The 14396-nt window shown below is 38.4% G+C and overlaps 1 protein-coding gene across 1 annotated transcript in view; it reads right to left on the bottom strand.

Annotated features, from left to right (window-relative positions):
• Positions 1-741: 741 nt before the first annotated feature.
• Positions 742-14396, bottom strand: part of pip4p1a (phosphatidylinositol-4,5-bisphosphate 4-phosphatase 1a) — a 32255-nt gene continuing 18600 nt past the window's right edge. Inside the window, exons 5-7 of the mRNA XM_004555147.5 lie at positions 8890-8942; positions 6828-6918; positions 742-3577 (exon numbers count right to left, since the gene is read on the bottom strand). Of these exons, the coding sequence (XP_004555204.1) occupies positions 3434-3577; positions 6828-6918; positions 8890-8942 (288 nt within the window). The 3' untranslated portion in view covers positions 742-3433. The remainder of the gene's footprint in view (positions 3578-6827; positions 6919-8889; positions 8943-14396) is intronic.

Below are 14396 nucleotides of genomic sequence, written 5' to 3'. Positions count from 1 at the left end.
CGTGACTGTGAGTCGAATGCCTTCGCAAAGTGTTGTGTTTGTACTGCGACGCTGCTTCTAAACTTTTGAAATTCTGCCCCTGACAAATACAGCTCAATTATAATATTGATGATAAAAATGTAAAGATAAAAACAAGTAAAAGCTGAACTAAAACTAAACATTTTAACCCTTTAAATTGTGAATCATGACACAATTGCCAGAAAATTGAACTGTCTTGAAACTGGAGTGTTGATCTACAGCTGGCATTTTTGATGCAATTTCTTGCTCATAGCTTGTCTGTGAAGGTTCTCAGTCATCCAGGTCATCGTAGTCAAAGGAGCTTGCAAAGAAAAGAGTCTGGACTTCTTTAAGTCCAGACTCTTTTCTTTGCAAGCTTTGCAAGTGTGATGCAACATTAATGGAAGCAGATAAGGCTACGTCCCATCTGAGGCAGCTTCTTTTGAATTATGCCGTTGATGGCTCAGAGTTGAGACACGTTCATTTTTCCCAGCAGATATTATAAAAGCACTAATCCGTTTTTACAAACATGACCATGGCATGAAAATAAAACCATTGTAAATGTTATTCCAAAGAGAGCGCCTTGAAGTTCTTTGATTTTTTTAAGCTATAAACGGTTTGATTATTCCAGGAAGCACGAGCAGTGAAATCCTCTTTTCAAAACCCCAGATCTGTTTGGAAGACATGAGCAGAGAATAAAGGCATTCGAAAATTTTATGTTGGTAGATAAAAAGATCTCACATCTCCAGTTTTGTACATCATCATGTCTTTATTCGAGTGTAAACAAACTCCGAAAAGAGCATCAGCCAGGTTCTTGATTATTGGCGTTAACATGATTAATTTGTTTTGCAGTCGTGGGTAAAACACAGTCACTCCACTGCAAAAAAGGGTCCTTTAAACAAGTCATCTTGCACCGCCTTCGATTATCTCATTTCTTTTTGTTTCCAACAGTCTTAAAAATTAATGCACCGACCATAACTTTAAACAGGCAGATCGTTCTTTAAAAGAAAGAAAAAAACAAACAGAAATAAAACAAAAACAACAACAAATGCCCTCGGAGCAAGAAAATGAAATCACCTTCCTCCACACCCCACATCGTTCACAATAAATAAGACTGTAAAACTGTAAAAAGCTGAAATGTTAAGTTGATCCTAGTTTGCAGTGCGTATAATAAATAACATGATGCATCCATATTGACCTCAGTTCAGTCTAGCAGGGTAACTTTATCTCTTCATTCTTGCTGTATGCAGTGTTTCTTACTTCCGGCTAAGGTGCTGAGAGTGTGTGTGTGTGTGTGTGTGTGTGTGTGTGTGTGTGTGTGTAAGAGTAAGAGAGAGAGAGAAATGCCATCGCTCAGGAATGTGATTCAGTGTTGTTTTGTTGGTATGTTAATAGTTATGTTTTGAACACGAACGTGTGTCCAGAGGCTCATTAGGTTAGTAGTTGATCACAAAAAAAAAATAATTTAAAAATCATTAAATATGTAACAATTCAAGGAGCTGCAAAAATAACCCTCTCAAACAGAACAATTAAAAGTTGAGCAGCGATCACAGCAGTAGTGTTAAGCTCAGAGTGCAACAGAATCCGTTTAATCACTTCCATCATACAACAAATATATTTACAATCAAAAAACAAAACATAAATCATTAAAGAATTATTACCACATTCAGATTCAGAACCACAGACGAGTTACGGACTAGCACTGTGTGAGAATGTATTCATAGTGTGTGTTTGTGTTACTGACCTATTCTGACCTTTCCACGTAACATCTCCCGCTGGCCTTAATGTGGAAACTTCACCAGTAGCAGCCTCCGTCTTCAGTGACCAAAAAAGCGACGTGTGTACTGTTAAGTGATCCTGAACTGTCCCAAAACACAAAAAGAGCAAAGCGACGTGGTTTTTTTAATGTTGAAATAAGGTGACTTATGTGAAACTTGATGCATTCGGACGCAGATCTTGAAGTGGTAAGGGTTTCTACCCTCAGCTGTGAAACTCTCATGTCCTGTATTTTTGCAGAATAAGCCCAGATTTCAGCACTTTAAAAAAAAACAAAAAACAAACATCCTGTCCCTGTGGTTCAACAACTAAACACACGTCTAAAAGAAACTCCACATATACTCTAAGGGTTTTGCAGATGCAACAAGGCAGATATCAGTATTCTAAAAGTCAGTACCCATTTGTGGTTTATTTGTTTTGGTATTCTGTACTTCAGAGAGCCACGCTGTACAAAATGCACCATGAGCAAACCGCACGCACGTATCTTTTGGAAACGGGAATAAGTGGGGAGGAAGGATTCTGTCGAGCTCTGCTGTTAATGTTATTTTGACTGCAGAGAAGTTGGTGCAAACCTGTTGGCTGGATTTTGGCTCCAAGAAAAAAAGAAGCTTTCAAATGCGGTTACATTCTTGTTGGACCACAACTTTCACGCGTGTCACTTCTTTCCCGGCTGAAAAAACAAACCGCGGTGTGGAGGAAATCTGTCTCCAGGTCTGGCTTTGAAGACGGAGGCTGGTTTGCCTTTGACAAACTGCTTTCTGAGCTGGTGCAACTCTAAAAGAGCATCCTGCTTTTGTTGTGTGATGGTATGCATTAATGTGGCTGTGTATGTATGTTTGTGTGTGTGCGTGCGTGCGTGCGTACGTGCGAGTGTTGAATCCTTCTATCACACCTCCTTTTAAGGCTTTCAAGCTGCTTTGGATCAAAGTCAGTCCCAGGGGATAATTCAGCATAAACACAGAGTTCAGAAACATCATAGCCTACCTTCACACGCTGCTGAATTCAATTTTTCAGACACTTTTCAACACCTACTTGATCTTTTAGATTCACAAAAGGAGGCTGATGTCCCTCCAGCCACCTATCTTCTTACTGGCATCAATTTGTTAGCTTCATCTGACTTTTGTTTTTCAGTTTAAAAGGAAATGTTAAATGCTGAAATACTCAACCTAATGACAAATTAGGATTAGAAAGGGCAAGTACCCCCTGCCACCCAAAAAACTAAAGGCGGCCCGATAATCACATCTAAGACTTAACTTTAAGCCCTCGTCTTAGAAGTCGCAAGTGCAGCAGATGCGCTGCAGACGAAAAACAGCGCAGGGGTAAAGAGCAAAAAAAACTGTGTTAAAAAAAAAAAGTTAAAATGAGCCCCACACTGGCCACGAGATTAGAACAGATAAACAGTACATTAGGCTATACGCGTCATCATAATTACCGATAGATATATATAGCAGTCGCAGCCGCCACCATCCAGTTTTGGAAACACGTTGGACTAAAAGGGAAAGGGACAGGAGGAGGAGAACTGTTTCTTTCTGTAGTAGGGATTTAAATAAATATCGTGTTTTGTTTCGTTTTTCTTCATTAAAGCCAACTTTCCTCCGGCCAGGCGGTTTGGAAAGAGAGATACGGCAGATGATGGAGAGGTGTTGGTGGTGGTGGGGCTTTATGTGAAGTTCTGCAGGGGCTGGCTGACCCTCATGCAGGCCCAGTAGAAGGCCCGAGCCAGGGTGACGAGAACCAGGAGCAGCAGCACGGCCCACGAGGCGTAGATTCCCTTGTAGGTCTGAGCCTTCACCCACGTTCCAGCCTGCAGAGAAACAACAAGCAGAGGGAGCATTCAGGCATCCATCTGCTCCCCACAAAGCCCTTTCAAGAGGGACATGTAAGCAGTGGCAGAGCCAGGCATTTTTTATAAGGCTGGAGAAGCTTGTTTATTTATTTAGTTTTTTAGGTGGAAAATGCAGGTATGACGGCCATGCAGAAAAACAAAAGGATGAGAAGAAGCCAATTTTATATAAATCCTAAAATAAAAACAAAAACATGTGGAACAGTCACTCCTATTATTATTGGTGATTAAACACAAAAGATATTTATAATGCACTGTTAAAATGTGTCCATGTGGGAACAAGTGTGGCTCCACAACAAAAAAGTCCTGCTAAAAAAACTGAAGTTACTGACTGTAACTCCAGTTCTGGGATTACGTGCGACCCAGACGGAATTTTGGATGGCCAGAAAACGCCGATCAACCTAAATGTAAGGGAACGAAGGAGCCTAGTCTGCAGGTACGTTTGAATAGGTTTCCTGCATTTATCCTCAGATCAGTTTTGTTGCTGTAATCTGCACAAGTTTGAAGTAATCTCCGCCACGACTTTGCAGAGATTATCATGTCCAATAATCCTTACATAAATCTGCCAATAGGTTGATGAAAAACAACAACAACAAAACAAACCTGGAAACTGCTCTGTGTTTATACACCACTACTGTGTTTAATCATCAGCAATTATTATTATTATTGGCTCTTGGGTTGTTGTTTTTTTACTTACTAATATTGTAGTATTTTTATCTTCCAATATAAAGCACTTTGGTAGGACTGTTATTTTGAATCGATGGTATAAAAACGAAACTACACCGAAATGCAATAAATTGGACTGGATTACTGAGACTTTACAAGATTACTCCTTTAAATCAATAACATTTATTTTAACCTTAAGAAATGTCTTTAAAAGTGGATTTTCTTGAACTCTGAGTATAAATCAAACAAAAAGCAAAACAAGGGTCTTTTTCATACTATATTCATTAGCACAAGGAAGCTGCTTTCAAATAAAATATAATGGGCCTGTAACTGATAATTATGATAATGGAATAGATAGTAGTCTGTCAGTGTAGACGTGTGCCACTTTTCTTGTTTCCATAGCTCTGAAAATGTGTGCACACATCACAGTCTGTTCTCAAGCTTCCTCGCTACCCTGCGTTTCCATAAAAGCAGCTGCTCAAGATTTACTGTCTGTAAGACCAAGATAGACAGCTTTAGTTTTACTCGTGATGGCAGAGTGATGCAGACACACCAGTGGACAAGGACAAATGTAAACAAGCAGGTCGCCCACTGCAGCGAGTACTCAGCAAAGTAGTATAGACTGGGCTTTAGATTAGGTTAGACTGTGTAGTCTGTCTTGCAAGGGAAACCGCCATTCAACAAGGGAAGATGAAGAGAAGAGGGTGACTTTACAGATGTGTAAAGAAAAGAACTGCGCTGGATTTATAAACTAAGAAAAATATCATACATTTAAATGAAATTTCAAGGCAGCCCAAACTAAAACGATCAGATTTTCAGCTTTTAAACTGACTTGGCAGCAACACAATTTCTCCTCTCAAGGACAGAAAAACAAAGACCAGTTAACATTTAGCCCCATATCCACACTTAGTGATTAATTCACCAGCACCACACTAATGCAGTGACAGGTTTTTTTCCCACAATTTTTCAAGCAGAAGCTAATATTCAATACGTAGGAGTGACTGAGAGATAAGAGAGAAAACAGCTTTGCCATCAAGTATTAAGTGTGCAGCTGCTCAGAAGAAAATTATTTAATGAAGATGGCAAAAGTGACTTTGAGAAAACCCACAGGGATTTTCTGGGAGTACGGAAATATAAATTCCCTTTTCAAAGTCAAAACACTCAAGCAAAATTCACATGGGTATTAAAAGAAGCAGGAAAAGAAAAAGGATTTAGAGGCGTTTCTGTTGTCAAGAATATCTAAACTTAATATTACCATCTATAATACACTATTATGCTTCCAAATGTTCAGGGCCAGAAGCAGAAATCCAAAAAAGCTCGATAAAAATAGAAATCATGAGGTAATCTTAACTGTTCAAGCAGGCCAAAAGACATCAATATGCTTTCAAGCTTCATCTTTCTTCTTCTATAAACGATGTGTGAACGTTTAATCATTCATGTCGTTCTCAAGGGGGTTTTTACAGTTTAACAGGCAACTCTCAAGACAAAATCCAGGATGTCAAAGCCGTCACCGAGTTGAATCTTAACTTCTTTTTTCCCTTTAACTATTCTGTTTAAAACTCATAATTAAAATTCAGCCTGGAAAGTCAGCTTGATCGGTTACTTGTCTCTGGTTCTTGCTGTTAAAAGGTTATTGACGCAAAACACCCCTAAAGATTAAACTGTCAAAACTTGCTGCTCATGCACCACTCATATAATTAAAAACACCTTTTCATAAAACACAACCTCATTCCACGTCGTGACATTTATTGCCACAACACCAGCATTACGCAATGCTTTCAATGCAGCACATTTAATGTTTGGATTACGGTTCTTAAAGCTGCCAGGCATGCAACCCTCTTATGCTCAGCCTCTTTTGATGCTCATCTTGCGCCCTCTGCTGTTCAGAAAGCAGAATGTCCTGACCATTTAGCCCTTCTGTGCATCACTGTTAGACTTTTACATCCCTCATTTACTCTAGACTCTCTAAAACAGCTGTTATCTCCTTTATTATTCTGATAATATTCCACTGCAGCATCTATTTACAATCACTTAAATGCAGGCAACAACAGAAATTCTAAAAAGCACCGTGAGCTCTGATGGATTTTTGCACACGTCAAACTGAGAGAACAAGAAGCGACGAGGCAAAGCAGGAGATCAGAACTCAGCACAAATGTTCTGTTTTGTTATTCTGTGGGTGTTGAAGGCAGCGTCGCAGCCTGACACAGCTTACAGTTAAAGCAGGTTGTGTTTGTGCTTTTTCTCAATGACAAATAGAGGCCTGTCACACCGTGTCTGCAGAGCAGCCGCGAGGCGCCAACCTTCCATGTTAAACAAGCGACGACAAAAGAAAAGATAGCAATCATGTTGCTTCTCCCTGCTACCTTTGTTTTATCTATAATTGTGGACTTTTCGCTTCATAAAACAAAACAGGAAGGACATGAGAACCATTTTCTAAAAAGATAAATGCCCGGCAGACAGCTATTCATAATCTCTTTTTTAATACTGAACAACAGCTCCTTGACTCATGTGGGTGTCAGACTGGCGTTGGGCGGCGTGTGCTCACCATCAATCCGGCGGTTGAAATGCTGAATAGCAAGCAGAGTAGAAAACACCACAAGCTCCGCCTCCGTGGATACCTCTGACCAATTGAAGACCTGTAGAGGAGAGATAGAAATTAATATTGCTTATTTAAATGCAGCAAAAAACCCTGCAGGTTTATGTATTTTTCTGTTCAGACTCATAGTGTGAGAAGTTCAGCCATTAACTATATCAAGTGCTTCCTGTCTTTTCCTTACTCATAACTGCTGTCCTCTTTATTTTAATATCTCCAGTTTTTCCCCAAGGAACTCCAGTAATTTGCATGACCCTTAAACTTATTAGGAATAATATCTGCATCAGTACCGTTTTGTGTTTATCTAAAACTACCCAAGTTGCCACAATGTCCAGCCTCTCAGTAAAACTCTACATACACAACCCACAGAGTGCATACAATTTTACTTAGAATACAATTGCACTTAAGCCCTCCTTACTGTGAAGGAACAGGGGAAAAAAGACTTTTAAACATACCAAATAAATGGTAGTTAGAGCCACATGTGCCACATGAAACAGGGAGTTTCAGACCTCGATGAAGTAACAAAGATATTCACCGATTCCAGCTTTTTATAAACAAAATGTTAGAAACACAAACAACGCCTCTTTCCTGCCATATTGAATTAGGAAGGTAGGACAGTGAAATTAATTTTCCATCTCTGAGCTGGCCAAATAACACCAGGCTGTCTGTGCAGCTGGCTGCGTGACCAGTGTGCAGAGATACTACAGTAATATTCAATATTACTTAACTCACACATCACTGACCTCCCTTTGAGTTTATTTACTTAAGAAAATGCACTTTTGTGAAAACATGCAGATGTTCAAACCTAATGTTGGCAGGTTTGTACAACTAGTGTGTTCACCCTCACAAATAGACTGCATGCAGTACACTACAAGTACCCAGATTATGCAAAATGTAGAACACTTGTCACCCTCCATGGCTGCCATCGTGCCCAAGCGGCAGACTGGGAGGGGCCACTGAATAATTTTCAGCCAGTAGGTTGGCATTAAAATTACATGTGTTTGCTGTTTATGTGTGTTAAAATTTTCCTCAGTATTAAAGGATTTAGTATTGGGTGTGTGGACAGTGCCTCAACAAGTTATGAATGCATGCAAACTGTGGCTGCTAGAGCAACAACCTTGGATCATTTGCCATGTTTGGTTTGAGACAACGCTGCTACCTTTGTCACATTCAGGTTTTCCAGTCAGGTTCAACAGCGTGACAGCAAGCAGCGTGAACAATATCACCCCGAAACTGGAGCAGCTAAATATAATTCAGCCATCATTAACTGTGTGTGTTGGTTTTTTGGGTTTGTTTTTTTCCACCAGAATATTTCCTTTTGTGTCACATTATAAAAACAATTACAATAACTACTTTTGGTAGCTTCATTTTAGTTTGCATTTCTACATTCTTCATTTTTAACCTGCAGAAACGCACCTGTCCAGACTGAATGGAGGTTCTGTAGATGCTTTTGTGTTGACAAACTACAGTCTTGTGACTAAATCTGTTCACAAAAACTGCACCTGCACACCTGTGCACTGCAAGACAGCTGACATACTGGCACGTCTCTTCAGTACCAGAACAAAAGGCAGCTATTTGCTTTGTATATCCGTTCTGATTATTCAGTTTCTTTTTTTTTAAACGTATAATCAATAACATGTATTTAACTGCATCCTATATTATTTCAAATTTATCATGCAATTGCAATAGATACTAGCATCCTGCATCCATTTCTCACCATGTTAAGAAGCTCATGCAGACAGTGATGCAGTAATCTGTAACCTGAGGTACTAAACATATATGGACATACAATGTGACAGATCAGAAGCCTCATGACATTTAACACTAATTGAGGTCTGTGAGGAAACGGGAAGTAAGAGATTTAATTAAAGTGTCCCTGAAGTCACTGCTTATTACCTTTTTGTTACTGTGTCTGAGTAAAACCTTACAGCTTAATGCCAAACGGTGTAAAAGAAAAAACTGCGTACGGTGAGAGGAGAGTGGTGTAATGGATGATTTGCTTATAGCTACTTACACTTTCCTGCAGTGTGGGCACCTGGCCAGCGTCCGATCTGTGAACTCTGTCCACTGAAATTACAAAGAGAAAGATGTGAGCTTCGGCTTCAGCTAAAAACGTTTGCCAACTTAGCAGTTATGGTGGCGACACACTTACACTCACATTAATTCTCTTTTTGACCTCTAACAGACAAACTAGTGATTCTGCTTCTGTTAGGTTTATAATGAAACAGGCACAAAAGTTTGCCTTTGACTTCACTCAGAAAAATAAAAATAAACGTAGCACCAGGTAAAAATTAAATAAGTATAGCTGTGCAGCAGATTGATAAGCAAATGTGAGCAGGTGTTGGAGAGAAGTCCTATACAGTTTGTTTATAAAGTGCTAACAGCAGATAGATTTGTTTTTTTCCCCCCCCATCCATTTGGGCTGGTCAGAAGATTTTTATCATCAGGACAGGATACTGAAGGGAGTGAGAAAGTGTAAAAGGGCCTGCAACTGAAACACTGCAGTAAAATAACACTCTTCCAAATAATCAAAATTCAAATACAATGATGTCTTCCAATGACTATCAGCATAAATTATCCAGATGAAAACACGATGTTTCTGCATTCTTTTTGTGGCCGACATTTTTTGTCTTTTCTTTAGCGCGTCTCTCCAAACTCAGTCTGAGGTGAGTTTATCCAGGATGACAGGAAGAACAACTTTGATTAAAATCAGAAATAAAATTTTTCTTTAAAGTTAAAAGAAGGCATTGTGTTTTATCAGGACTTCAATACTGAGCAAAATAAACCTGATTAGGATCGCTGCTATAATTGAGCAGCCCCAGGGTAACTTTCTTTTTGTTTTTTAAATAAATGTTGAGTTTTCCTGGCTCAAAATTGGCTTTTGGCACACACAGGTGAGTCAAAGTCAGTTTTAATTGACTTTACAGAGGTCTGACCATTAGACATTTTACCAAAATTTTAAGCTTGAGTAATGAAACCCTCCTTCTACAGAAAAAAAAAAAAGTTTTTATACAAAGCATAAAAAACATGCAAATGTAATGTAAATGAAGAGGACTTTCTTTCTTCTGACAGGAACATTTGTCGTTAACGTCTCTCAATCATATGGATATCAGCTGCAAGGAGCAAAGAACTCCTCGTCTCTCTTCAAGTCACATCAATCATAAACGCCACATAAGGCTCTGCTGGGGTGTGAAGAGCTCAGATATATGTTAATGTAACGTCATGTTAATTTATCAATAGTGCTTGGACAAAACAAAATGCTCCTGATGTAACAGTGCACCCAGCTCATTTAAAGTAAAAATGAGCTTTACCTGACAATGTAATGTGGGAATTTGACACTTGAATTCAACAAACGTGTGATGTTTCAAAAGGAAAGTTAACATGTTAAATAATGAAAAAATAATCAGGATTATAATTTTTGCTACAATCGTGCTCCTCTACATGCAGATTAATTGTCTTTAAAGTCCTGCAATTTCCTTCTTGCAGAGAAATATGTAACTTTCAGTCACATAAAGTAATAAATGAGAACATAAAAATTAGGCTTGGTTCATAAATCATTGCTTTAATTCCAATAACATGTTAAATCAGGGCTAGACAACTTTCTTTTTCTTCCCCCCCACAGGGAGGTACAATGATAAAGTGCGAGAAGGACCACTATTTATGTTAAACTTGATGAATTTTGGTAGGCAGAAAAAAAGGCCCTTTTTTCTAAAACCAAGAATTTCCTATTACAAAGACATGAAACAACATCTCCTCCTTTAGGCTGCTCCCCCTAGCGTATGATCTGCCACTTAAGCTACTGCACAATCCCAATATTCTACAGAACATATTAAGCGTTTAAGCTGAGAAATTATATTATTTCACAAAGGTTTTTGCTCTTTCTAAACTCAAGGGTAGCAACTTGTCTCAGAAAAGTTGGGTTGGGGTGTTGTGCCAAAAAGTGATTGTCTGCCAAAAACTGATTTCCAGTGTTTCTGTGTATTTTTTTTATGCGTGATATCTTTACGTATGTTCGTAAATAGACTTCGGTGAACAGGGGATACAAAGGGGTTACATAAAGAATTAAAAAATTATCTGTTTTTTAAGTATCTTTACAACTTGTACTTACATTATCCGGTCCTTTATCCCCACTTAAAATATTTTTACAGAACTATTGTAATATTTGCTGCCATTTCTGCTGTCCTGTTGGGCAACTTACTCTTACAAAATACATTTTTAATGTTAATGAGATTTTTTTTTTACTGCATAAATAAAGGTTATATAAAAGTCGCTGCCAAAAACTGATTGCGGCTTGTATCTTGTTACACGAATGTTGTTTGTGGCTCAAGATGACTTTGTGTCATCCATAAGGGATGCATTTGACATATGTTTAACATATTATAGCCCAACAAGTTACTTATAGCACTTTAAATATGAGCAATCGCTTTTTGGCAAATACCGGAAATCACTTTTTGGCAGACAATCACTTTTTGGCACAACAGGGGCAACAAAAGCCTGGAAAAGTAAGTGGTACTACAAGGAAACAGCTGGAGAAACATTTTGTTACTAATCAGGTTAATTGGCAACAAGTCAGTAACATGAATAGGTATAAAAGGAGCATTAGAGGGGCAGTTTCTCAAAAGCCAAGGTGGTTAGAGGTTCAGTAATCTATGGGAAAAAAATACCTCTAAAACTTGTGGAAAAATTTCAGTCAATGTCAAATTGTGAAGACTTTGAATATCTCATCACCTGAAGTGCATAAAACCATCAGAGTTTCATCAGAAATCTCTGTGTGCAAGAGACAAGGCTGAAAATTAATACTGAACGTCTATGATCTTCTGGCCCTCGGGCATGATTCTGTCACGAAAATCCCTGCATGGGCTCGGGAACACCTCAAGGAATCATCGTCTGTGAAGACAGTTCACTGTGCCATCCACTAATGCAGGTTAAAGCTCCATCATGCAAAGAAGCTGTATGAGAACATGATCCAGAAACACCACCAGCTTCTCTGGACCAACGCTCATTTAAAATGAACTGAGGCAAAGTGGAAAACTGTTGTGTGGTCACACGAATCAAAGTTTTTAAGTGTTTATGAAAAACATGGATGTGAGATCCTGGACTAAAGAGCAGAGGAACCATGTGCCTTTTTATCAGCACTGTTTCCTAAAGCCAGCATTTCTGATGACATGGGGATGCATCAGTTCTTACACATCTGGAAAGACATGTATATGTATTTACAGGTGTTAGAAGACGAGGGAATCCTACTCAGCAGAAAATATGGATGGACCTGTCACAACAGTTTGACACGTGTTGCTGTCATCAAATTCAAAATGACCTTATTATGTTCTTGAAATGGTACATTTCCTCAGTTTAAACATGTTCTATTGTGAATAGAACATGTTTAAAGATTCATGTGAAATTTGTTTGCTCCCAAGTAATTCACTTCAACACCCATTAACCAAATACTTCCTGTTAATTTTTTTCCCTTTAGTAGTTTCCCTTTAATGTCTAGGGCCAGACTCATATGGTTCACAGGCTAAATGTGGCTATTGAGCCCTTTGTTGCCCATGTGTGCAATAGATTATTTTGATATAAGGTAATATTTTGCTTTTTATGTCAGGTACAAGTTATGAACTAGTCTTGAAGGCCTTTTTTTTTCTTTTTTCTAAATACACCTACTGATATTCAATCCAAATATCCAAATTCTTGGCAGCAGGTGCTGCTTGCTACACAAAAGCAAAATAAGAAAAATAGTTCTCTCTCACGACACAGACAGTTACTTTCTTCCCAACGTTGGGCCGTGATACATTTGTAAACCCTGCAGGGCAGAATTCACTGTGTGCATGCTGTACATTATTCTTGTCTTGAAAGAAACACTGAGAACATTATCACCAGGATCTGCAACAAAAGATTAACTGGAACGCCACCCAGGGCACAGATCTGAACTTTTTGTTCAGCCGCCCTGTCTTTAAGCATGTAGGAAAGGTCCAGCTGAATGCTAAACGCCCAGCACCATCCATCTCACCTCGGAGGTGGGTATAGTCAGAGAAATCGAGAACGGCGGTGTATTCTATTCTTCTCCCAGTATACCCACCTCCTCTCATCCACCATATATCTAAACCATCCTACCTGTCCCACTGATTGTTAAAAGAGCAGCAAGAAGAATTTCCCTTCCTCTCTTTAGCAGAAAATGACCATAATATATCAGCAGAGAGCTGATAGGGTTATTGATCTGTACCAATAATTCAACATATACTTGGCGTAGTGCTTTTTGGATGTTCAATAATTCACTCACTACAGTACATTTCACAACAAAAACCTTGCAGGGCTACTCAAGCTGTTACAGGTTTGTAGCTTTGGCTGCAGACGATAAAAGCGTCACCCGAAAGACAGTGTTTTATTCAGCTGTTCTGCATAGTAACACATCCCTTCTGCAAAAATGTGTTTTAATGGCTCTGGACCTTCCTTAGTGACAGGACTTTCATTGGTCATCTACAGTATTTTTAAGAAAAATACAGTAAATAGAGGTTATGACTTTAGCACAGTTAATAACACCATGCAGAAATATTACATTGATACTATGAATGAATGAATATTCTGAGTTACAGGCCCAATTTACTCTACCAACTAAAATGTGTATCTCATAATATTGATGCTCAGAGTTGGTAATAAAAAAAATATCTTTTTGTCAGACTTGGAGTGGGAGTAAAATTGATTTGATTGCAGTTTTTAGTAGAGATTAAATATATTTTTCAGCCTTAAATTTAAATTTCAGCACTCCCCTCTGAACCTTGAGCTCCTGTAACTGTAAAAATACTCCCAGTATTAAGTAAAATTTTGCATGATTTTGTTAGATATGCTAAAGTTATTGTACAAAAAAAAACAAAAAACAAACTCAAACAGCTGAATCTGAGGGGAAACTTTTTTTAAGATTCAGCTGATTTAATATGGAATATTAACCACACAAATTGTACTGATGTTTCAACTCCTACACGCTGCTTCAGAGGTTAATATTTATAATCAATAGATTTTTAATATTTTTAAAGGGGATCTGGTGTGCTTATTTCTAGTTCCATAGTTATATATTAGTGAACTCTCCAGATTAAATATGCATGACTAATAGTACAAAATAATCTTTTGTTTCTCTAACAATGTCTGAAACAAGCTGTTCCTCTCCCTTTTCCTTGCAAACAGAAGGTTGAAGGTGGAGCGAAGAGCTCAGGATAGCAGAGCCAACAGCAGAAAAAAATGGTCTGAAACTGAATACTCAGATGAGTCTGAAGACTGATCTGTTGACTTGTACAAACCCTGACATCATTATTTAAAACTATGATCAGCCGCCACTGTAATATAAGCCTGGAATTAAGAAAAGCAAAACATGTTTCTTTTAACTACAGCAAATATTAATGACACCCTAATAATTTGATTTTAGGAATTACACATCTTAAAACCCACAGCACTGTATGCACACAGCAGATGAACAGAAAACCCAACAAAAATCTGTTGATTAGTTTTTGGGACTTGAACCATTACCTCACCAAA

The sequence above is a fragment of the Maylandia zebra genome, linkage group LG18 (assembly GCF_041146795.1).
Source record: "Maylandia zebra isolate NMK-2024a linkage group LG18, Mzebra_GT3a, whole genome shotgun sequence".
Taxonomy (NCBI): domain Eukaryota; kingdom Metazoa; phylum Chordata; class Actinopteri; order Cichliformes; family Cichlidae; genus Maylandia; species Maylandia zebra.
Note: the sequence above shows the minus strand (reverse complement) of the source record. Positions and strands in the feature narration are given on the sequence as shown.